The sequence below is a fragment of the Acanthochromis polyacanthus genome, chromosome 3 (assembly GCF_021347895.1).
Source record: "Acanthochromis polyacanthus isolate Apoly-LR-REF ecotype Palm Island chromosome 3, KAUST_Apoly_ChrSc, whole genome shotgun sequence".
Classification (NCBI taxonomy): Eukaryota; Metazoa; Chordata; class Actinopteri; family Pomacentridae; genus Acanthochromis; species Acanthochromis polyacanthus.
Window position 1 is genome coordinate 6,132,529 of NC_067115.1, and position 24,467 is coordinate 6,156,995.

A 24,467-nucleotide genomic window follows, 5' to 3' on the forward strand; every position below is an offset into this window, starting at 1 on the left:
TATTGTGAGCTGTGAACAACAGGCTGATGTGAAGACAATAGTTCTCACAAATTTTTCCCCCACAGTCGCTTGAGAAACACTGCATAAGACAGTAGCTTCCTCTCACAATCACACCCACCAAACACAAGCAGGACCTGGAGAATAGAGTGTGTACACCAATCAGACACAAGAGTAAAACCACTGATCTTGTTACAGTGCAATGCTCTGCTGGGAAACCTCAGATCCTGGCATTTATGTGGATGTTACTTTGACGTGTACCACCCATCCTAACATTCCTGCAGATCAAGCACACCCACCTAATGGAGAGAACAGCTCCCCAAAGCAGGACTACATGTTTCACCGTAACGCAAAACCTGCTCAGAAATGGCTCAATGAACACAACCAAGTGCTCAACATGTGGACCTGGCCTCCAAGGCCCCCAGAACAATGAATGTGATGTGCTGAAACAAGCCCACTGCTCAGATCTCCAGGTCAAAGAAGCTGTTGACTGTTATTCAAAGCTCAAATGATTAGTTGTTTTCTCTGCTTCAAAGTAGGTTTACATCTTTAACATACAGACCTGTGGTCTTCTGACAAACAGGACATTAAAAAAAAAACAAGCACAAGACTTACAAAAAGAAAGATTTTATTTATTGATGCTCCAGTGACAACAGTGTTAACAGTTCATCTGAACATTGCTGTTTTTAAAAGCAGTGGAGCTTAAAGTTAAAACCTGCAAGCTTTCTATGGTGCCGTCTTGGCGTATCCAAGTGGAGAATCCATGCACTTCTCAAACAGGATCATGAAAACAAATAACTAAATCATTGAAAATGACAAAACTTGGATCAATGCAAAGTAGGGAGAACAGCAATGCTTTCGCCCAACTTCAATGGTTAAAAAGTATTTCAGTCATCATTTTCCTAAACAATAATAAAGTTAGAGGAGCTGCTTTGGCACAAACAGCAGAAGTGGAAAAGGTTACAGGGAAACATGAAGTGAATGGTCCTTTTGAAGACATGCACATACCAATACCAAGCTTTTGCATTATTGAACTTGACTCAAGAGTGAGACAGTTTCCATGAGGCAGTGATGTCCACAGGCACTCATGTTTTTATAGAACTGCATTTCCTCGGTTAATACAAGCTTGAGGTCTTAAGGAATAATGACAAATACTCCTGGATGCTCAGCGTAATGAAAACATTCATACATGTTTGATGGTGCTCGGAGCGACATGAGTCCGCCTAAAATAATACGACACAGGCTGTAAGCTTTGTTTACTGGGTGGTGTTGGTCATAAGTCGCAGGCTTGGTTGGTTCGGACTGTGTGTGTGTGTGTGTGTGTGTGTGTGTGTGTGTGTGTGTGTGTGTGTGTGTGTGTGTGTGTGTGTGCATGAAGATGTAAGAGGAAAGTACAGTCTTCTTTTCAACCAGTACGTAGGATGATGTGGACGCCAGAGTCCGTAAAAACAGGCCCGCTCATGTCTCCCACTTTCAGAGCAAAGGAGGCGTCTTCAAAAGGTTTCTGCATCTGACCTGAAGCAGAGACACAGATGAAGCATGTTAAAGTAATAAACCGATTATCTACACTCATAAAAATGGAAATGATCACGTTTAACTTCCTGTGTCTCCAGTGTCGACACAAAATAATGAATTCGCTTTGAAATAACATTTTCGGTAGCATTTATTTTATAATTACAGTTGTGGTCAAAAGTTTACATACACTGGTAAAGAACATAATTTCATGGCTCTCTTGAGTTTTCAGTGATTTCTACAATACTGATTTTTCTCTGATAGAGTGATTGGAACAGATACTTCCTTGTCACACAAAAAAACATTCATGAAGTTTGGTTCTTTTATGACTTTATTGAGGGTTAACAGAAAAAGTGACCAAATCTGCTGGGTCAAAAATATACATAAAGTAGCATGAATGATCAATTTTGGTGACTTAGAAAGTTGTGTCAATGAAACAAGCTTCATAGCATTTCCTCTTAATTTGTTGTGAGTGATTATGAGTTACTACAGCTGGTTACTTCTCTGAGGCCATTTAAATAGGGCTCATTGGATACAAACGTTACAATGGGAAAGTCAAAGGAGCTCAGCACGGATCTGAAAAGGCGAATCATTGACTTGAACAAGTCAGGAAAGTCGCTTGGAGCCGTTTTAAAGCAGCTATGGGTCCTAAGAGCAACAGTGCAAACAGTTGTTTGTAAGTATAAAGTGCATGGCACCGTTTTGTCACTGCCATGACCAGGAAGGAAATGCAAGCTATCACCTGCTGCTGAGAGAAAATTTGTCAGGAGGGTGAAGAGTCAACTGAGAACCACCAAAAAGCAGATCTGCCAAGAATTAGAAGCTGCTGGAACACAGGTGTCAGTGTCCACAGTCAAGTGTGTTTTTCATCGCCAAATATCAGCATCGCTTTATGTATATTTTTGACCCCGCAGATTTGGTCACTTTTTCTGCTAACCCACAATAAAGTCATAAAAAAGCCAAACTTCATGAATGTTTTTGGTGACAAAGAAGTATTGTTAGAAGAATTATGTTTAGAATACTTATAGTACTTATGTTAGAAGAAATATACTTAGGATACTTAGAATAGAATACTTGCTTTTAGATTATCATTAATTTATCATTGAGTGACTGTGAAACATATGTGCCTTTTGAACCATGACTCTGTATGTACTTTAAACCATGATTCTACATGTACTTTATGACAGAAACATGTAGCACAGCACATACCGAGAGGCGACCAGAACTAGGCCTTCTCGGTGATGAAGATAAAGAAAGCAGACACAAATACCACATGTCTGCCTCTGAAGGTCTTTCTGTTAATATCTTACTGCTTGTGAAGAAGGTTTTACCCATTGTCATCTCATGCTGAGTCATGGTACCACCCTCTATGTTACATTCCTGTCTGAAGCAAATAAAAAGACGCAGGGGAGACACAGGCTCATTGGAGTTAGGTGGCTGATGCTACGGTGTGTACAGCCTGTCTCTCTCCCCTTGTGGCAAGTAAAATACAAGAGCTCGAGTGCCGTCTCTCCTTCCTTGTGCTGTCTGTGTTTTTCAGGTTTTAAACCCAACATAAATTGGTCCTTCGAGCCGGATGCCAAAAACACCTGGAACCCTAAGGAGCAGTTCGAGGGAGACCGAAGTCTGTGCACAGCCCCCTGGAACTAGGTTAGGGACGAAAGACCTTCGTGGTTGAATTCCACGACGGCCGGTTAAACCCTCTTCAGGCTCCGTGGGGTTCCAGGTTGACGGGATTCGAATAAAAGCGAACAGCACCAGGAACAAGCGACAGGTACTGCACAATGCATTGACACTCAAAGAGTGAGTGTTGAAAACCTGCTTTGTATACAGGCAGTTATAGTAGCAGCAGCAGCAGTACATGTATCTGCTGATGTAGTATTATATCTGTCCTTCCAGTATAAAAAAAAAAGAAGATACACAAAGGATTCATCATTTCTTCAGGGCCTTAAGAAGAAGTGCTCTTCCGTGTTGCAGAGATGAAATATCAGTAGGGGTTTGACCTCCTAGATCAACTGTAAAAAATGTATTACAATTTATTTATTACAACATTGTCTTCATTTGATTAAATTAACCCAGCTTTTATAATGAATACTAGCTGCAATAACTTGATAATGTAATTCCTATTATGTGTGGGTAGCTTTAGATTTAAAATCTAGATATCAGTTTGTCAATTGCACTTAATATAAAGTATGGTTTTAAGACACTAAAAATGATAGTGTTTTTGTGTTGTTGTTTTTTTTTTTTAAAAAGGGGGGAAAAACTTTCTTACAAAAAGCAGTAGAAACATGAACTGAATTCACAATATCTGCACCACATATGCTTCTATTGTTTCTTACCTGTAATTTGAGTTCAGGATGTCATACACACGTGGACAAAATTGTTGGTACCCCTCAGTTAAAGAAGGAAAAACCCACAATTCTCACTGAAATCACTTGAAACTCACAAAAGTAACAATAAATAAAAATTTATTGAAAATTAAATAATCAAAATCAGCCATCACTTTTGAATTGTTGATTAACATAATTATTTAAAAAAAACAAACTAATGAAATAGGGCTGGACAAAAATGATGGTACCCATAACTTAATATTTTGTTGCACAACCTTTTGAGGCAATCACTGCAATTAAACGATTTCTGTATTTGTCAATGAGCGTTCTGCAGCTGTCAACAGGTATTTTGGCCCACTCCTCATGAGCAAACAGCTCCAGTTGTCTCAGGTTTGATGGGTGTCTTCTCCAAATGGCATGTTTCAGCTCCTTCCACATATGTTCAATGGGATTCAGATCTGGGCTCATAGAAGGCCACTTTAGAATAGTCCAACGCTTTTCTCTCAGCCATTCTTGGGTGTTTTTGGCTGTGTGTTTTGGATCGTTGTCCTGTTGGAAGACCCATGACCTGCGACTGAGACCAAGCTTTCTGACACTAGGCAGCACATTTCTCTCCAGAATGCCTTGATAGTCTTCAGATTTCATCGTACCTTGCACACTTTCAAGACACCCTGTGCCAGATGCAGCAAAGCAGCCCCAAAACATTACTGAGCCTCCTCCATGTTTCACCGTAGGGACAGTGTTCTTTTCTTCGTATGCTTGGTTTTTGAGTCTATGAACATAGAGTTGATGTGCCTTACCAAAAAGCTCCAGTTTGGTCTCATGTGTCCAAAGGACATTCTCCCAGAAGCTTTGTGGCTTGTCAACATGCATTTTTGCAAATTCCAGTCTGGCTTTTTTATGAGTTTTTTTCAGCAGTGGTGTCCTCCTTGGTCGTCTCCCATGAAGTCCAACAACGACGAATGGTGCGATCTGACACTGATGTACCTTGGCCTTGAAGTTCACCTTTAATTTCTTTGGAGGTTGCTCTGGGCTCTTTGGATACAATTCGAACGATCCGTCTCTTCAATTTGTCATCAATTTTCCTCTTGCGGCCACGTCCAGGGAGGTTGGCTACTGTCCCGTGGGTCTTGAACTTCTGAATAATATGAGCCACTGTTGTCACAGGAACTTCAAGCTGTTTAGAGATGGTCTTATAGCCTTTACCTTTAAGATGTTTGTCTATAATTTTTTTTCGGATGTCCTGGGACAATTCTCTCCTTCGCTTTCTGTTGTCCATGTTCAGTGTGGTACACACCTTTTCACCAAACAGCAGGGTGACTACTTGTCTCCCTTTAAATAGGCAGACTGACTGATTATGAGTTTGGAAACACCTGTGATGTCAATTAAATGACACACCTGAGTTAATCATGTCACTCTGGTCAAATAGTTTCAATCTTTTATAGAGGTACCATCATTTTTGTCCAGGCCTGTTTCATTAGTTTGTTTTTTTAAATAATTATGTTAATCAACAATTCAAAAGTGATGGCTGATTTTGATTATTTAATTTTCAATAAATTTTTATTTATTGTTACTTTTGTGAGTTTCAAGTGATTTCAGTGAGAATTGTGGGTTTTTCCTTCTTTAACTGAGGGGTACCAACAATTTTGTCCACGTGTGTATGCAAGCATGATCACAGAAATTAGTTTATGGTCCGGTATGCTTTGCAAGAATGATTATAGAAACCTGCAATGGACTCCGTTAAACCGGAATCTAATTTTCAGTTGTTCATACGTTTAGAGATTTGGGATGTGTCAGAAAATTATTTCTGTAAGACAAAGACTGTATTTTCACTGTTAGTTTGTACCACAAAATTCCCTAGCACAAGATGAAAACTCAGTGTTTCTAATGGTTTGCTTACATTCGCTTTTGCTTCAAGGTCCTTTTTATCTCTGTAAGCTCAGCTGGGTACATTTCAAACACTTCACTCTGTATGCAGTATAAAGACCACAATAACAATTATCACACAGTTCAACAGCTCAAGCTAAAATAAAATTTCATGTTGATAAAGCACAGATGCAATAAAGTATAAATGTATTATTATATAAATATATTAATATATAAACATGCCTGCATATTTCCTAACGTGTTAATTTATGCAAACGAATAATACCAACACACGGTATTGCTAAAATCATCAGAAATGGCACTCATTTTCCAAATCAGGTGATAGGCCAAATGACTCAAAACTTAGACATTTGCTCAAAGAACCACTGTGCTTATCATCCACAAAGTGCACGATTAGCAAGAGAAAAACAAACAAACGGAACAATAAAAACAGACTTAAGAAAGGCATGGAAGAAACAGGGTGTACATGGTTTGACTGTTTCTCAACAGGAGGGTGTCCCACCGGTTCGAGTGGGAGACTGGGTGTTCGTGAAATCCATTAAGAGGAAACACTGGTCCTCACCACGGTAGGAAGTAACCTGGCAATAGTCAGATTAATAATTGTGTAGTACTTGATAGTACTCCATAATATCAATCTGGGACCGCTCCATGTAAATCCGTTCGGAGGAAAGAGGCACGGATTGGACAATGCAACAGTATGTCCCGCCTCTGACAGGTTTGTTTTTAGCCAATCGCGGGATCTTCACAACAAGCGGAGCCAATTGGTAGATTAAACTCTTACCAAAACCCGTAGGTAAAAAAGCACAAACATCTTTACCATTCAGAAATGCACAAAGCGCCTCTCGTTGTTCTTCCTTCAAAGAAGCGATACGAGATTCAGCTAAAACTGACTTAATAGCATCTACACGATCGTTGTCCTCCGTTGCCATGTTTGTTTTGATCTACTGGCGCTTGGTGTCGTCTTCACACCCGGATATCCTGCCCCACACACGAATACTGCTGCGTGATTGGCCCGAACCAACGTGGTTCTGTACGAACAGTGAATGCGGGAGCGGAGCAAGATGGTTTCTTGAGAGATTTGTGAACTCACAAATATCGCGAGAAATCAACTTGCTGGCAAGGATAGGTAGGAAGGGCTCTACCAGGTGCTGCTGACGACGCCCACAGCCATAAAGATGGAGTGAGCTTCGTGGATTCACCTGTCACACTACAAGAAACAGAGGTTCCTGGGGGAAAACTCCAACTACAGTGAGGGGAAGTCTGACTACAAAGGGTGTTAAACCTTCTAGTGGTTAACCGTCTCAAAGTCATTGAAGAAACCAACAGATCTTCACTGTTTCTAGGGAGGAGAGTACTCTGGGATCATCATACACGCATCCACACACTCGCTGGACAATGAACAGGACAAGCTCATTGTTAGTCAACAAATAAGAGGTGAAGTGCTGGTAACCTCTGCCTCCAGAAGATAGGTCATGACTCAACGCATCAAGACTACAGCCCTGTTGGTATTTCTAATACTCGTTTCATATTTATTGATGATAAAAGAAATTCATGGGGGAAAAAGAAATCATGAACTTGATGTTGACGATCACCATGATAATGTTTAGTTCCAGATGGCAAACCTTACAGCAATAAGTTTGAACATGTCTGACTTCTATGTGTGCCCATTCTTACCTCATCATTCACGGAATAATCCTTACATAACACCAAAACCAGTCACACTAGATGAAAACATGTCTATCATTGCAATGTACACAGCACTCACAACAACAGCCACTACTTACTCGAAATTCACTGAATACTTGCCAAATTGCACTACTACCAGTAACTATGACTTGACAAGCTAGAGAATGCCTCAACATAGAAATAACTGGAAACTCAAGAGAGCCATGACATTATGTTCTTTACAAATGTATGTAAACTTTTGACCACAACTGTATCTTCGACAAAACATTTGATTTACTTTATACTTATTCAGTTAAGCTTAGGTGTGTCATTTGTACAGCACCGCTAACGACTTAAACTGAAAGCGTGCCAACACAGAGCTAGAAAGTGAAAGCAGTGATGCCAGAAATAAATCTGAGAAGCACAAAAATTGAAAAATGGCAAGTAGCACCAAAAAACGTACACAGCTTGGAAGCACTGATTTCAGTGGAATTAACTAGTTCCACAACAACCAAGTACACAACCCCAAACAGCAGATCATTACAGAATTGCTACATTTCCCAAGCTTCCCTCACAGAAAATCCTTATTTAAGCAACTACATATTTTTGTCCTTTCAGTAATTTCCTTTCTGTTCTCTTTCAATTTCAAGAGGTGAATATTTTATCAACAAGAACAGAAAATAAGGATAAAGTCAACTGCTATATAGCAAGAAACCTTTCAAACTGAATGTTCATTGAAATATCATGTGTGTCAAAACTCTCCAAATGTGGAATCCATTCTGTGGCATTTATCAAGATGTATATCCTACAATATGGGTCACAAATATACTGTTTACATATTTCCCTAAAATAGCTGAATACTGCAGTTTTTAATGATATTTTCATGGATTTTCAGGAGTAATTTTGTCTTTACTAAAAAGGAACAGTGGAGAAAAACATAAAATGTGTGAAATAAAGCAGGAAATGAACGCATCAAAAAATTCTGTGCTCGTAGAGAAGAGACTCAACACTTGAAGGCATTTCAAAAGAACCTCCACAACTCAACCAGAGGTTCATTAAACATATAAGGGTTTTACAAATATTACATTAAGTTAAAATAGCATGCATGTCAGAGGAGCTTGGCACTGATGTGGAAAAATATACTTTGGACTGCAGAGAATGAGAAAATGTTCTACCGTGTCCATGTTCATCTTAACAATCTGACAGTTAAACCCACTGGCGGGTCAAAAGACACACTGTCAGCAACAGCAACAAAATGAAAAGACACTTAACAGAGCAACAAAACCACTTGAACTACTCATCGGTGACACTTCTTCGCTGGAAATGAATCTATGAGTCACTCACCTGTAAAAAAACAGTCACATGACAAATTATGAGAAATGTTTTGGCTGAACTGCAGGAAGGAGCCAAGTGTGATGCAGATTACAGATGTAAGCAAGAATGGAAAGTTTTTCTAGTATCGGTAACATGTGTGACATGTTCAAAATCTTCATTAGAGGGTTTTTGTAACATTTGTAACAATTTTAATGATTTATGACAAAGCTATGCCCCACTGCACTGAAGATGTTTTTTTTTTTAGTAATCTCTACTTCTAGCCATGGCTGTGCTGTTTCCACAGAGGTGCAGGACTTCATATTGTGGGAATAAATACGACCATGGTGAGGAAAAATGTGACAGGAGCTAAAAACTGACTTCTTTATAAGTGTTTTGTTGAAAATTGGGCTCCGTGGCACAGAGGAAGGAACTACTCCTGGCTCTGACCACACAGTCGACACTTGTTGGAATAAAGTGGCTGTTGGTTTATATCAGCAGACTCTTACGTCTACATCTGTGGTTCTTTTACTTTCTAATTTGTTTGTCTTTACTGCAAAATCTTCCCAATGTATTCAGCATACAGTGATATAAGTGGTACATTCTTTGTTTAAAGCAGGAGAGTCAAACTCATTCTGGTTCAGGAACCACATTCATCCAAGTTTGATCTCCAGAAGACCAGTAACATCACAACATAATAACTTATGTAACATAGTAACAAATGTTTCCTTTGTTTTTCTGCAAAAAAGTATGTTCTGAAAATGTTCACATTTAAGGAATTATTGTTTACAAAAATATTCTGAACAATGTGAAATTTCTCATGAAAAATAAGTTGAATTTCAACAATATTATGCCTCGGTTTATCTTTTACACATTACAACTTCCCGATCACAGAGTGTCTACAAAGGAATAAAACATTTAGTCACAGGTATCTGGAACTGAATGATATGGTATTTTAATGTATGATAAAAACGACAAAAAAGAACAAAAATAAGACGAAATACTACTAAAATGAGATGCAAAAAGACAAAAAAATGAGACAAACGACACGAAACTTAATTAAAAAAGACAAAAAGTTAGAAAGTGACAAAAAAGGAACAAAACAACAAAAAACTGACAAAAAACACAAGCGAGACAAAAAGAAAACAAAATGACAAAAATATGACACAAACGAAAAAACCCAGACAGGAAACTCAAAACAACAAAAACAAGATAAAATATTACAAAAATGAGAAGCAAAATGACAAAAAAAAACGAGACAAACGACACAACATTAAACAAAAAAGAGACAAAAAATTAGACAATTTACAGTGACAAAAATGGACACAAATGAGACAAAAAACTGACAAAAAAGAAAAAAACTGACAAAAAAATTGACAAAAAACCCACAAACGAGACAAAAACATGAGACAAACAACAAAAGTCAGACAAAAAAAACCCCCAAAAAGAACAAAAACCAGATAAAATATTACAAAAATGAGATACAAAAGAACAGTGAACAATCTAGTATTTTACTTTATGATCAAAACAACTTTTATGATTTTATTACTTTAAATTCATAGTTTTACTAATTTACAATCTGCAGTTAATGTCTTCTCTGTACGTTTTACACTTTGATGGCTGGTTTTGCACAGGTTTGACACCCCTGTTTTAAAGAGTAAGAAAACCACATGAAAAATCTCAACTAAACTAAACATAGTGCCTTGGAACAGATCCTTTCTCAACAGCTTCACATGTCTAAATCGTGAGGGTGGAGGTTTGTAAGATCTTGTAAAAGACAGACAGATATTATCCCACGGTGGGTGACAAAGACATGTCGAGACGTACACGAGGGAAAACCAGACATAAAAATACGTCGACACATACCCATCCCTGTCTCTCCACATGAATACTCCTCTGTGCCCAGAATTCATTGTGGTGTTTTATTAAGGGCTGCTAAAGGAGAAAGAACAAACCTAATCCCTACAACAATCATATGCTGCCTCGGTGGTTAAGGTCTGAGGGGTCAGGTGTAGAGAGACTAAAACTCTTCACGTCAATATTTATGTTTTTTGCAGCCTTTAACAAACACAGTTTCTCACTGGCCCCAGAGGCCTGTGGTCTAAATGTCAGCGCTCGAGAGAAGAGGTGAGCACAAAATGAGGTTGTGGCTAGCTCATATTAGATCAGACAGTTTGTCTCTCACACACACACACACACACACACACACACACACACACACACACACACACACACACACACACACACACACACACACACACACACACACACACACACACACACACACACACACACACACACACACACACACACACACACACACACACACACGATAAGAAGACAGCATTGGAGAGTTTTATGGATAATTAAGTCCCCATGAAGCTGCAGTTGTAGTTTCTTCATGCAAGCCAAAATCACTAATTTCATCAGTTTCTTTTAGCAGCTGCTGGAAAGGACGCCAGTTTGTCTCGGAATATGGAGAGTAACGTTCAGGAACATCGATCGTTCGTTCAGGAAGACACACGAAAGAAACACTAAATGAGAGACTGAGCTGAGGTAGTGAAGCTGCTGGTGTGATGATGAGTTTACCTCTGCCAAACGGTCCCAGATCTCCACCTTTCTTAGCTGAGCTGCAGTCGCTGAACTGAGAGGCCAGAGACTCGAACTTCTCCTGTCCAGACTTGATCTGTTCTATGTACTCTGCAGAGGAAAGAGAAGACGTCACATACATCCATCGGTGTCCGTCCAACCTCGTTCTGTGCTCCGGCTTACTCACTCTGAATGAGATCCAGGGCCTCGTCTTTAGATCGTGTAATATTCTGTTCCCGCCAGGAAGATGGTCGACGTGACTGATTATGCTTCACCAGGAGGTGAGAGCAGCGCACCTGAGTGTGTAGAGGATTAGAGGATGACAAACCTGTGACTCTTTAAAAAAAGGTTTACTCACACAACAGCTCACTGTAGGCTGGTATGAAAATCACAATCAAGTGTAAATAATGCATCTAATAATAGCTGAACTCCATTTATCTACTTCTCTCTGAAGGTTCTGAATAAGAAAGTTTAATCAAACTTTCCAGATCTCCAAATACTATGCAGCCGATCTCTGACAAGACTCGCACATATTCTGAGCAGGTATACCAAGTCTGGGAACATTAAATCTGTATTACCACATCGATGAGATAAAAAGGAAGAAAAGCTAATGAGACTTGGTGATGTACAACTCAAAGATGATGTCCAGTAAACTTTGACCCAAGTCATTAAACATTACGTCACCATTTAGAAGAAATGGCAAAGACAAAAAATACAAACATTTTCATCTCAATCAGTATATCAGAACATTACATTTGTGATTTTGTTTAAATTATTATTTTATTACTGTCCATTAATTTACTCTGTGCAGTGGAGCACATTTGTACAGCACCACTATGGTTTCAAATATCCCATGTATAATTTATTCTAACCACTAGCTGTCCCTGTTCTTTATAAGTTCAACACTCAGAGGCTTAAATCTGTTCACATGGCAGCTTCAAAAGGCCTTGTAAACTCAGTAATTTTAATCATCACATCACTAAATTAACTCAGACATTTTTTTATGGTTTGCTGTAAGACACTTTCAGCGATGGCAACAGCAAATTCTGATTTTAGCTGAAAGTTGTTGATGGGGGGGGGCTGAAAAATGAGCAAAAACATAATAATACTGGACTTGTTTAAGTCAGGGCTATTTTTAGATCTATCAGATGCTGTATTCTAACCCACCAATTACTGCAGTAAGTCTGTTTTCTTTCTTTGTAACAGGCTGTTGCTAGGAATGCTAGATTCATGACATCGAATTTTTAACAAAAAATGGTCTCAGATCAGTTATTTCACCGGTAATCAGCTGTGTAATACACAGAATGATGTAGAGAGCTGGTTAGATCATGGGTAGAAGCCAGACACGGAGTCGATGGGGTTCTATCCGTCTTGTCAGCGTTTATTTCACTCTATTTCACTCTGATAACAATATATTATTCCTTACATACATCTTACATGTGAAAAGTAATCCCACGAGCTCTTGTTTCCTTACAGCGCTCATTAGAGCATCCATAGGCTGAACAGAAGTCCAGCATCTTTTGCGAAGCTCATCTGCTGTTTAAATAACTATGCTGGAGTCAGAGGGAGACAGTGTGTAGCTAAAGTGTTGAGTGGCAAAACCAGCATTGTAAAAAATGTCCGAGCACCTTGTATAGTAGCTACACGTGTGACGTTTCTAAAAAAATCAAACAGTTTGGCAATCGGTTCAAAATTCTGCGAATAATTCCACTTTGAGATTCAACAGTACCTCTTGCCTCGTACATGTCTATGCACTGCTGCCTCCGCTGGCCCCGGTTCAAGATGGCGGGGCTGTAAGCACATCTCGCGACAGCCTATGAGGCGTCTACGTATATATGTCTATGGCTGGGCCGTTTACAATCAAACGACAGCTTCAGTGAAAGTCTTGCGGGAGTCCGTTAACGACGTTAACATCAGCGACAATAAAGTGTTCAAATTTGAAATTAAATCGGCGGAAATCCGCGGATCCGCAGAAAATTGCCATCCCTGCACTTTGTAATTCTCAGAGAAGCAATGTATAACAAAAGTTGACTGTTAATATTATAATAAGTCCAACCTGATCTGGCTCTCCACGGCCATCTCCCACTGGACGTTCCCACTGGCTGGCATTGGTGATATGGTTGAAGTAGTAAATCTTGCCTGCAGGGAAAAACATCAAGCCATTAAAGCTGCATTCGCTGATTTCTTTGACCACAACATTGATCTGTCATCGTATGCAGTTGCTGTGGTAACTGATCGGAGTTGCCAGACATGTATAAGTGTCGTTACATCGCAGCAGATTGTCTCGGCTGTGATCGAGTCAGATAAAAGGCGATTTTCATGGTTTCTCCTGTCAGCTGTATTCATTCAGTCACAGCTCAGTTGTTCCAGGCCTCATGATGCTTCACAAAAACTACTCCAATATGTTTCACGCAGTGAGGGGAACGGATTGTAAACATGGGGAAAAAAGATAGCAATAATATTAGATCAAGGCTGCACTGAGGTATTGGAAGCAGGAGGATTGGTGGCTTCCAAACTGTGTTAGCAAACCACTGCTTGTTTTACACTTCCAGCTGTCATGCAGCCACATTTGGATTCTTTTGAAGTCGTGCTGCTTTACAGCAACTCCTGACGGTTACATCGGACACGGTAACTTCTAAATATGTCATTTTCTTTAACTGCTAGTAACTGATTTTGTGCATGTGACCGAATGCCAGGCAGGTAACAATGCGGTGAGTTTGTCATTGTTTCTCTTGCTGGAAACTGAGTTCATGAGAACACAGCTGCAGAATTTTTTTTCAAAAAGCCACAATGACGCAAACTGACTAAGACAGAAACCATGACCCCGTTCTGTTTAAATAACTACAGCTGATGGACTTTGGGAAAATATCTAATTGCATTTTTCTGACCGTTATTTAACTTGATATGATTTACACTTGATTTTTAAAACTCAAACGTCAGTACAATATTCACTGTGCAATAGACTTAAAGAGCTCTGAAGGGATCTGGTGTTAGTCACTGCTCCTTCATACTGAAAGGACTTAGCTAAGATGGTTTGGGCATCTGATTGGGATTCCTCTTGGTGGGCACTTTCTTTTGGAGGTTTTCTAGATTACGCCCAACAAAGAGACTCTCCTCCCTGTCGAGCACACCTTGAAATCCTACAAACTGGGAGGAGATCCTGTGGTGGATGCAGTACTGACTGACACAAATCATTAGTGATCAGCTCAAACTTTATATAATCCTGTCTGCTGCTTCCAGGTGAACCCTCAGTGTACTGGGTTTGGTGATTTTCTAAACTCTAAAATGTTTTAGCCTCAAACAAATCACACAAAATGTTCTGTTGTTAGCCATAAGGACTTAGCCTGAATATAAAGGTGTTCCTGCATTCCCAGCATGTCAGGAACTGAGGATCCAACACATTGTGTGGTTAATGTGACTCAGGTTACCATTAGCTGTGCCTGTAATCCGCAAGTCAGAGCTCTGTGGAGACTGCAACGCTGATGGATGTTCTGAAAATGGTAGAAACTAACTGACCAATTTGCCACCAATTAACATGGACCAGGTGGGTTATCATGTTGCCTGTTGTGCTTCAAATACAGCTGGTCTTTAAATCTGTTTACTTCTCTCCTGCTCACATATACTGTATGTTAACACGGCGCATTAAGACTACATGCTTAACCAGCAGTCACAATGATTAGAGTCATTTCCCTAGGTGCAGCTGTGCACCGTTAAAATACTGATTTTATAACTGTAACATTGATTTACAATTTCACTATACAAATGAGTTAAACACAATAAAAATTTAGTGATACTTTTGTGTAAAATGAATGCTCAGAGAGAATGTTAGAAGCGAGAGCAAACCCTGGTATCTCATTTACATATACTGTCAATGACTGACACAGACAGTCTTTTTCCTGAAGGGGGCGTGGCCAGAAACAGCTTCCACTGGCTCTTATACAGCCTGTTTGGAACAGGGCTAAAACCAGGGATTAAACAGTCATGATGAATTAACCACCTTTCTGGCATTTTTTTAACTGAAAATGTTCACATGTGAGACTTTCATTATTATGCTGAAAATGAGCACCATATGGGACCTTTAAGGAACAAAGAAGCGCATCTATAGATGAACTACAGCAGACAGGCGCAGCGTAATGTGATGGGACAACTGCACAGGAGAAAGGGAAACAGTGCGAGGTTTATGTCCTGACAGAAATGGACGCTGGAAGCTTTTGGGCCACCCAGTATGCTTGCATTAAACCCCTGCTGGTGCTCCTGCAGTCTGCAGGTGAGGTACTGGGCGGGATGACGTCATGCAGGGCCTGCCTGCAGCAGCCAGGTTAATGGATCCATATGGATCAGCAATGGTGCCATCATGAAGCAACACACCCAATAATAGCCAAAACATCACATTTAAGAAAACACTCCTCAAGCACCGAGTAACCACGCGCTAGTTTCAGCCTGCAATAATAGAATTAACAGTTCCCTCTCTTTCTTTTCAGCACTAAACCACGATGCTGAGCTGCTAGCTGCTGAGCTAAGTTTACTACTGCCATTTAGCTAGCTGTCCAGCACATTTAGCTTCTCGTGGCTTATGTTCTATTACCTGAACTGCGGCTCATTCTTTTCTCCCATCCAGGCGGTAGGTTCTCCTCGTCTGCCATGATTTTTTTTTTGTCAGCAGCCGCGTTTTCAAATTTAATTTCAATGTAGCTACCGTGTGGCAGACTGAGCTGCAGCTAAGCAGATTACGACAGTTAGCGGCGTATTGACGGTACAAGTTGTTTTCCGTTTAAGCCCGCCTTCTATGGGGTCATCTGTCCTGCTGTAGGTCAATTTGTACTGTCAATCATCCACGTGCTAACTTGATTGGCTGAGCCGTCAACACGCAATTAAATCAGCTTTACGGTAAGCAGGACCGAGAGCGTTTCAGAAAATATTAGCGATAAGGGAGTATTTGTTTGTCCGGTGGAAATCAACAGGTATGCGCTGCGGATTTAAAACAGACTTTTAATAAAGTGACGCAATGATCGACTTAATCCTGGTGTACGTGTAATGCTTAGTAATATTGCGTACATTTGTCTATACACTAACAGTAATGCGACGATGTTGTAAGCTAACATTAGCTAAACAAAACTGCCTGGATCATTTACTGTAGTTTCACTGGCTCTGTTTGCCTCGTACGTTGTGCATAAAAGAAATACATTAGACATAAAGTCTAGCTATTTATACCGGCATTACCCCTCTGTATGAGGGAATGGTGTCAATCGGCTGAACTGTCCCACATGTGGCGCTAATATGTTTTTTTTCTCCACCGGATGGCAGGATCTGAAGATGATCGAGGTGGTTTGCAACGATCGACTGGGCAAGAAAGTCCGGGTCAAGTGCAAGTATCCTTTACAGAAACTGGATCTAATGCTGATTTTCTTTAGGAATCGAGGAGCGAGACGTGAGTTGACATTAGAAGCTCAAATTAAGTCTAGAAGTGTTTTCATTGCACTTCAACTCTTATTATATGCTTGATTTCCCTATGATTTATTTACAATATGGATAACTTTGCAGAGTGATTTTTACAGTGAATCAATTTCCCCATTTGGTTTTAGGAAAAAGTGAGTGTGCACATGACTGTTTCTCAGAGGCCATGCTAATATTTTCTTATTTATTTCATGTGATGTGGGGAAATATTCAGACCTCCACATTGATTAAATTGTTTAAATAAATTTTGAGCAGCTTCACCCTAGGCCAGATTCATTGTACACCACACAGAGAGTACAAACAAACCAAGCTGGTCTGCAGCACTACTAAAACTGTCCCCCAAAAGTCTTGTTAACTCAAAAATCTTTCTCCACCCAGCCCACCAGTGTGTCATCGCTTGATTCTCCTCTTATGTTGGGGAGCTGCATGACATGTTCACATCAAAACCTCACACAGTCTCTAGCCTAAGCCGGTCTTGTGTCCTGCACATGGTGGCCTTGCATGTTGTGTATTCAGCAGATGAAACGTCACAGTGGGTCTTATAAAACCCATTGTCTTCAATGGTTCACACATGGACATTCCTCATTTATAATGATTTTCAACCTTCTGATTATTTACCGTCAGTATATTAAGTTAATGTGATGTATTAAACGTTTATATTATATTAAACATTTATAAACACATTGTTCAAATGGCCTAAATGGTTGTACACTTAATTATTGCCCTTTAAAGCCAAAAGACGTTATGATTAACTATCAGCTATTTACGCCAATCTTCTTGGTATGTGAGAGGCTGATTTATGCAATGTTTTTAGTGGGTTGTAATCAGTTCAGTGGTGACAGGCCACTAAACAACTGGTCCATAACAACTCGACCATAAAAGCTGAGGGACCAATGAACTGGCTACAGCTGCTGCTGAAATTGTGACTGAAATATTTAACTGAGATTGATTGCTATGCCCTGTATGTTTTCGTCTTTCAAGAGCTGTTTATTAAGTGCAGTTGCAGTAAAAATGTGTTGTCTTAAGCCACAGTGCTGTGTCACCCAGTAGTGAGAGCACTTTCTAATCATGTTGTCTTTCTTTTCCCAAAGAAAAATGTGTGCTGTCACCCTGACAAATTCATGCAAGATAAGCAAATCAATACTGGGTTGCATTTGAAGAGTCAGATTAAGCTGCATGAAGAAAAAGGGGAGAATGTTAACACACTGACCTTAGGTGGACTTGGGCTTTTACAAATATAGCTGTATAACAATGGTTTGCTGCTTGATAAAAGCCCAGCATGCATGTACCTGAATGTTTTTTCTATGCCACATCATATTGCTCCTTCCTTAACGTCCATGTTTCAGCTCAGAGGATACCATTGGAGATCTGAAGAAGCTGATTGCAGCCCAGACAGGAACACGATACGACAAGATCGTATTAAAGAAATGGTAAGACGCTGGTGTGAAACCTTGCCCTGTTTGATGGTAATAAATGTCTGTTATCATTTTCTGTTAGCAGCTAAACGTTCTTCCTCTTTTTCTACAGGTACACCATATTTAAAGACCACGTGTCACTGGGTGACTGTATCCTTTCACCAATCTCTCCCGCTGCTCTCTTAATGTCTGTAGCTCAGTGCTGATACTGTAGCATCCCTTTTTGATTCGCTCACAGAGGTTTACGCACATTTCATACTGTGACAGTAAGAATCCTGATCTTTTTAAGAAGTAGACATTAATAAAGATGTGCAAATTAAATGCAGATATGCACAAAGAGAGACTTTTTCGGTCAATATCAGAAATCAGTCTGGACATAAACAGTAACCTTTAACATTAATCTTGCAGCTGCAGTAGACCCAGTAAAAGCTAACTTTTTTGGCTAACTGCATATTTTCCCCAGTGTCAGTGCATTTTTTTAGACATACTGTATTTAACACATTTTTGTTTCTCAAAGTGCCAATGAGCAGCAAAGGAACTCCTTTAAATCCATCAATCTGCAGATGACATCATTCAGTCACAGAAGAGCTGCAATGTTTTCTAGTTCAGATAATAGATGAAGATATATATTGTGCATCCCTTTATGGTTTCTAACCTAAAACAACAACTGATTTGGAGATTAACACTAAAACAGTGGAATAAGACAAAACAAGAGATGGTTATAGGCAGGCAACAAAAATAATAATAAATATGTGAAATGTTACTAGAAAGAAGTGAAAAATATAAATGTAAAAACTTAAAGCCATAAAATGATAACATCCAGAAAGAATAAAAGGATTTTTGGTTCACGTTCCAGTGAATCAAAGCGTAATGACTGAAAGTATCATCACCGCATATTTATGTTCTGCTTTGTTAAACACTTGCCTTATTGTTACTTATTTACATGATAAATAAAATTGCACTGTGCTGTTTTTGTCCTGACCTGTTATACTTAACTAAGACCTGTTCAGATGAAATCCACGATGGGATGAACCTGGAGCTGTACTACCAGTAGACCAGAGATGGAATACAAGTCAAAGGTGTACATACAGACCTTTTCCTTACAACACACACACAACCACACACACACACACACACACACACAGATGGAAGTAATGGAATCGGTCGCAGGAAACCACCACATCAGAGTGACAGACAGGCGAAGCAGAACACACATTGACTAAGCTTAGTTGTTCATTTTTGCCCACAGATTTGTGTGAAAGACATGTTGTTTTACAATAATTTTTGTTTTGATATTTTGGAAATAAAGCTGATGTTTACCTACCTGTATGACTGAGTGCTGCTCACTGAATTACTTCTTGTGTCTGTAATTCTTCTTCACATTAAAATTTAAGCCGACATTATATGAATAGTTATTATATATATAGTTATATGAAAAGCACATCATTTAAAATAAATACTGTGAAATTTACTGATGATTGTTTAAGTGAAATAGTACTAATTTCTTTTATTGTTGTAAAAATTTGATAATTTGAGATTGAATGATTCTTATTTTTGTGGTAACCCAGTTGCCTGAATGTTTTCTTTGCAGTATGCAATATTATGTAGAATATTACCAGACTATGTTAAATGTCTAGAAAGCTCATCCACTATATATATTTATTATCTGTGTGTAATTTCAGCTGGAAGGTGCTGCACAACATTTCAGTTTGTGTTTTAATTCAATCTTTTAATTTTTAATTCAATCTTGAGCTTGACTTGAAGTTTTATTTTTATTTTATTTGATACATTTCTGCATTCTGGGTTGAAACAAAGGCAGCTGTGTTGGTCTCAGTCTCGGTGCAGAAGCTTCTTTTCTCACTTCAAAAGGAGTCTTTTCAACAGTTAGACCAAAGAATCGACTTAGAAGCACAGACACTGAGTCACTTAGACTCTCAAGAATTCAACACAAATATTCAGGATAAATGTTATGTAGTGAGAAACACTAGGACTGACTACAGCCTAAAATACAGCTGCTTCATAAATAATCTAACATCACAGCTGGTATAAAAGACTCCCTGAAGCCTCATAAAAGCCATGACTTGTGAGAAATTCTATCTAAAGCTACACTATATTGCCAAAAGTATTCGCTCAACTGCCTTTACTCACATATGAATGTAAGTGACATCCCATTCCTCATCCATAGGGCTCAATATGACATCGGTTCACCCTTTGCAGCTATAACAGCTTCAACTCTTCTGGGAAGGCTGTCCACAAGGTTTAGGAGTGTGTTTATAGGAATTGTTCACCATTCTTCCAGAAGTGCATTTGTGAGGTCACACACTGATGTTGGACCAGAAGGCCTGGCTCTCAGTCTTTGCTCTAATTCATCCCAAAGGTGTTCTGTTGGGTTGAGGTCAGGACTCTGTGCAGGCCAGTCAAGTTCATCCACACCAGACTCTGTCATCCATGTCTTTATGGACCTTGCTTTGTGCACTGGTGCACAGTCATGTTGGAAGAGGAAGGGGCCAGCTCCAAACTGTCCCCACAAAGTTGGGAGCATGGAATTGTCCAAAATGTCTTGGTATGCTAAAGCATTCAGAGTTCCTTTCACTGGAAAATAAGGGGCCAAGCCCAGCTCCTGAAAAACAAGCCCACACCATAATCCCCCCTCCACCAGACTTTACACCTGGCACAATGCAGTCCGACAAGTATGGCTCTCCTGGCGACCACCAAACCCAGACTGGTCCATCAGATTGCCAGATGGAGAAGCGCCATTCGTCACTCCAGAGAAGGCGTCTCCACTGCTCTAGAGTCCAGTGGCGGCGTGCTTTACATCACTGCATCCAACACTTTGCATTGCACTTGGTGATGTACGGCTTGGATGCAGCTGCTCGGCCATGGAAACCCATTCCATGAAGCTCTCTGCTGAAGCACTGTTCTTGCGCTAATCTGAAGGCCACATGAAGTTTGAAGGTCTAATCGACTCTGCAGAAAGTTGGCGACCTCTTGGCAATATGCGCCTCTACATCCACTGACCCCGCTCTGTCAGGTTACGTGGTCTACCACTTTGTTGCTGAGTTGCTATCGTTCCCACACACTTCCACTTTCTTATAATACAGATTACAGTTGACTGTGGAATATTTAGGCGTGAGGAAAGGTCATGACTGGATTTGTTGCACAGGTGACATCCTATCACAGTTCCATGATGGAATTCACTGAGCTCCTGAGAGCGAGCCATTCTTTCACTAATGTTTGTAAAAGCAGTCTGCATGCCCAGGTGCTTGATTTTATACACCTGTGGCCATGGAAGTGATTGGGACACCTGATTCTGATTATTTGGATGGGTGAGCCCATACTTTTGGCAATATAGTATATTTAAAATGGGATTTGTTTAAGATAAGACAAGATCAAGCTTAATTTGTCTCTAAAATTGCTGATTTGATTACTTATAAGCTGCATCACCTGAAAATAACTAATTCAGCTCGTTGTAAGAGTTGTCAAACACTGAAAAACCTTTAAACGAGACACGAACTCTACAGATTTAATGTTATCCACATAATCAGAAATAATAAAATAAATTTTGCTAGTATTATTGAAAGGGGTAATAGAGGTAGTGGGGGTAGTAGGAAGGGGTAAAACAGAAGGAAAGACTAGGGGATGGGGGTGGAAGGAGAAGGACAATACGGAAAGGGCAATGGGGTGGTGGGGGTGAGGTGCAATAGAGGGTCAGAGAGGCTTGAGTGGTGAGGATGATGTAATGAGAAAGGGTGAGAAGGTGGAGGAGTGGGGAGGCAGATGGAACAGCTTCCTCCACCTTCCTGTCGCTCTTCTGGGGCTGCGACCGGCTCCAGAACCTCTTCTTCTCCACCTTTTTTTACTGCTTTCTCTTCTCTCTGTTTCCATCTAGTTTTTCTTCCATCTTCTCTTCTTTGCTTCTTTTGTTCTGGAAGCACCTGAAGGGTCTCTTCTTTGTTTTCTTTTTGAAGCAAAGTTCCTGCAGCTCCTTCTTCCTCTCCAGGTCTTTGTTCGTCCCCTCAATCAGTTCTTGGTTTCTGACTATCTCTTGTTTCTCCTCCTCTGTCAGAGCGACTTCCTTTCTGAGTGTTGTGTTCAGCCCACCAGGTCTTTTCTCTTTGCTGAAATTCACTTTCTCTTTCCTAGGTGCTGATGAAATTACACTCCTGATTATAAATATTAGTGTAGTACCTTACTTTAATATTTAAGTACATTAAACAATATGTAATCTTGTATGTTGTAAAAAAGAGAAAAGCTTGACAAAAAAGAGGGAACATTCTGGCGACTGGGGTGACAGAAAAACAAGATTAATTTCAAGTCATCTAATTTTTTGAACAATTATACAGAACAATTTAACTTAACTTAAAAATATGCCCATCTTAGTGATCTTCAGAAACTGCTGCTCAAACTGCCTCAAATTTCAGTGTATTTAAATAAAACTGTGAAAGCAGTTTGAGGAAAAAATTAAAAACAAAACGATCTCATGAAATATTCAAACTAAAATGTCACAGATTTTAAATATACATATTTTATGATTTAAAAGAAGCAAATCAGAGACAGTTGTATGAAGGCCCCTGTTGATTTGACATGGAATAATGTGAAATAACCCAAAAAATTGTATTTTTTCCATAATTAAACTACAGTTTTAACACCTAATTATCTGGGCTTTTAATGTTAAAAAAGGCTTTTCACACGCGTTAAAAGCCTTCGTTAAAATGACAATTACAAAGACACAGTTACATAATGATGCTATAGTGCGTGTTGTTCAGACCTCTTCATTCCAATAAATAAATGTAAATGTTAAAGCATAGAATTATACTTTGGACACCCATGTCCTTCCAGCTGTTTGGGCGACACCTTTGCTCATCTAATGGTCCCAGTCTTTATGCTAAGCTATTCCTCACAATGCCACCATGTAGAAAAAAACTGATTTATAAAGGAAAAAGTTGTTCCTAGTTGGTCTGGAATGACTCGACTGGCCTGCTCAGAACCCTGACTTGAATCCTTCCAACAGCTTCAGGATGATTAGAATGCAGCCAGGGAGTCTGACCTTATTACCCATCAGTCCATGACCTTACTGAAACTCTGCTGCACATGTGGGAGCACCATCCTGCAGTCAAGTTCCAAAGGCATGAGCAAAACTTTACCAGAAGAGTGGAGACTGCTACTGACATCTGCCATTGATTTCTGATGACAGATTTAATCCTGGATGGGGGGGTGATGCTGTTCTCTTTCTTGTTTTTTGACATTGCATCTTTTAGCACAACATTATCCTTTGTCCTTTTCCATCTCTGTTCATGCAGTGCCTCTTTAAGCTTCTTAATCCTTTCATCAACCATGGCAGACAAGAACATTCCATCTTTTTTTTTATCTGATTGGAGCTACGGAATGTAAAATGTTTGTGCAAAGGTGTTCACTGGTAGTAAAACCCTGACTGGATCAAATTTAAAGAAGTTTGGTAAAATCAGAAGTAAATGAAGGAGAACAATCACAAAGAATAAGAACTCTGTATGTATATGATGTCTGACAAACTCGAGTTTAGGAATTGAGTCCATTAAAACAGATATAATTCTTTAAAAGAAAACTAAAACGCTCAAAGGTGGAGGAGCAGCCAAGTCAGATTGGGGAACGATTAGATTTATTCCTGTGTGCCACTGCAAGGTCTGTCATTGTTGGCTGGTGAAAAAATAATCAATCTGGAGAGAAAGAAGGGGCACACTGTTCAGGATTAATCCAAGCGGCGATAAAATCCTGGCAGACACAAGACGTAATGGAAACAGATCTTTTGAGTAAGCAGAATTGAGCTGAGTCAATAGCAGGATTAAGATGGTGGCTCTTACTGCGATCAGACTGTTTGTGGGATGTGAGTGGAAATGCAAAGTGATCCTAACAGGAATGAATGACTTAGCAGCAGAGACAGACAGAAAACTCTCACCAGCAGGACTGGCACTGTGACAGATGTGGTTGCAAAGTACAGAGTCAGGATACTGGAGAAGGTCACAGCCATTTAAAGCTTCCATACTGTGCCCCTTTTCAGCAAATAATGAAAGTCTCACATGTTCTCACAGTGTGTCTTTGAGTTTGTGTTTTTCTCAAAATGCCATGAGGATAGTTAATTATACTCTGATTATATAACCTCTAGTTTAAATCAACTGTTCTTTGTTTTTTTTCTGACAACAAAGTCCCGATAAGTCCACATGATCGATTTGTTGTATGATCGTAATCGCCAGCAGACAGATCATAGTGTTCACTTGTTGTCATAGTTACAGTGACGCTGTGCCGCTATCTTGCAATGGGAAATCCTTAACAA

At 39.6% G+C, this 24,467-nt stretch overlaps 2 protein-coding genes across 2 annotated transcripts; one reads left to right on the forward strand and one right to left on the reverse strand.

Moving 5' to 3' along the window:
- Nucleotides 1-608: 608 nt before the first annotated feature.
- pin1 (peptidylprolyl cis/trans isomerase, NIMA-interacting 1) lies at nucleotides 609-16,039 on the reverse strand. The gene is made up of 5 exons (XM_022198269.2): nucleotides 15,877-16,039; nucleotides 13,348-13,430; nucleotides 11,479-11,587; nucleotides 11,292-11,402; nucleotides 609-1,512 (listed from the first exon to the last, which is right to left on the reverse strand). Exons 1-5 carry the CDS (start codon nucleotides 15,932-15,934, stop codon nucleotides 1,403-1,405), a joined length of 471 nt encoding a protein of 156 aa, XP_022053961.1. The 5' UTR covers nucleotides 15,935-16,039; the 3' UTR covers nucleotides 609-1,402.
- Nucleotides 16,040-16,141: 102 nt separating this feature from the next.
- ubl5 (ubiquitin like 5) lies at nucleotides 16,142-19,489 on the forward strand. Its single transcript, XM_022198268.2, has 5 exons — nucleotides 16,142-16,252; nucleotides 16,596-16,660; nucleotides 18,092-18,175; nucleotides 18,273-18,310; nucleotides 19,171-19,489. Exons 2-5 carry the CDS (start codon nucleotides 16,605-16,607, stop codon nucleotides 19,212-19,214), a joined length of 222 nt encoding a protein of 73 aa, XP_022053960.1. The 5' UTR covers nucleotides 16,142-16,252; nucleotides 16,596-16,604; the 3' UTR covers nucleotides 19,215-19,489.
- Nucleotides 19,490-24,467: the final 4,978 nt, after the last annotated feature.

Coding starts and splice junctions, on each gene's coding strand:
- ubl5 (XM_022198268.2), top strand. CDS start 16,605: ATGATCGAGGTGGTTTGCAACGATCGACTGGGCAAGAAAGTCCGGGTC. Junction 16,661..18,091: donor AAAGTCCGGGTCAAGTGCAA/GTATCCTTTACA, acceptor TCCATGTTTCAG/CTCAGAGGATACCATTGGAG. Junction 18,311..19,170: donor CCACGTGTCACTGGGTGACT/GTATCCTTTCAC, acceptor AGACCTGTTCAG/ATGAAATCCACGATGGGATG.
- pin1 (XM_022198269.2), bottom strand. CDS start 15,934: ATGGCAGACGAGGAGAACCTACCGCCTGGATGGGAGAAAAGAATGAGC. Junction 13,431..15,876: donor AAGAATGAGCCGCAGTTCAG/GTAATAGAACAT, acceptor TTTTCCCTGCAG/GCAAGATTTACTACTTCAAC. Junction 11,403..11,478: donor GGCCCTGGATCTCATTCAGA/GTGAGTAAGCCG, acceptor TTTCCTCTGCAG/AGTACATAGAACAGATCAAG.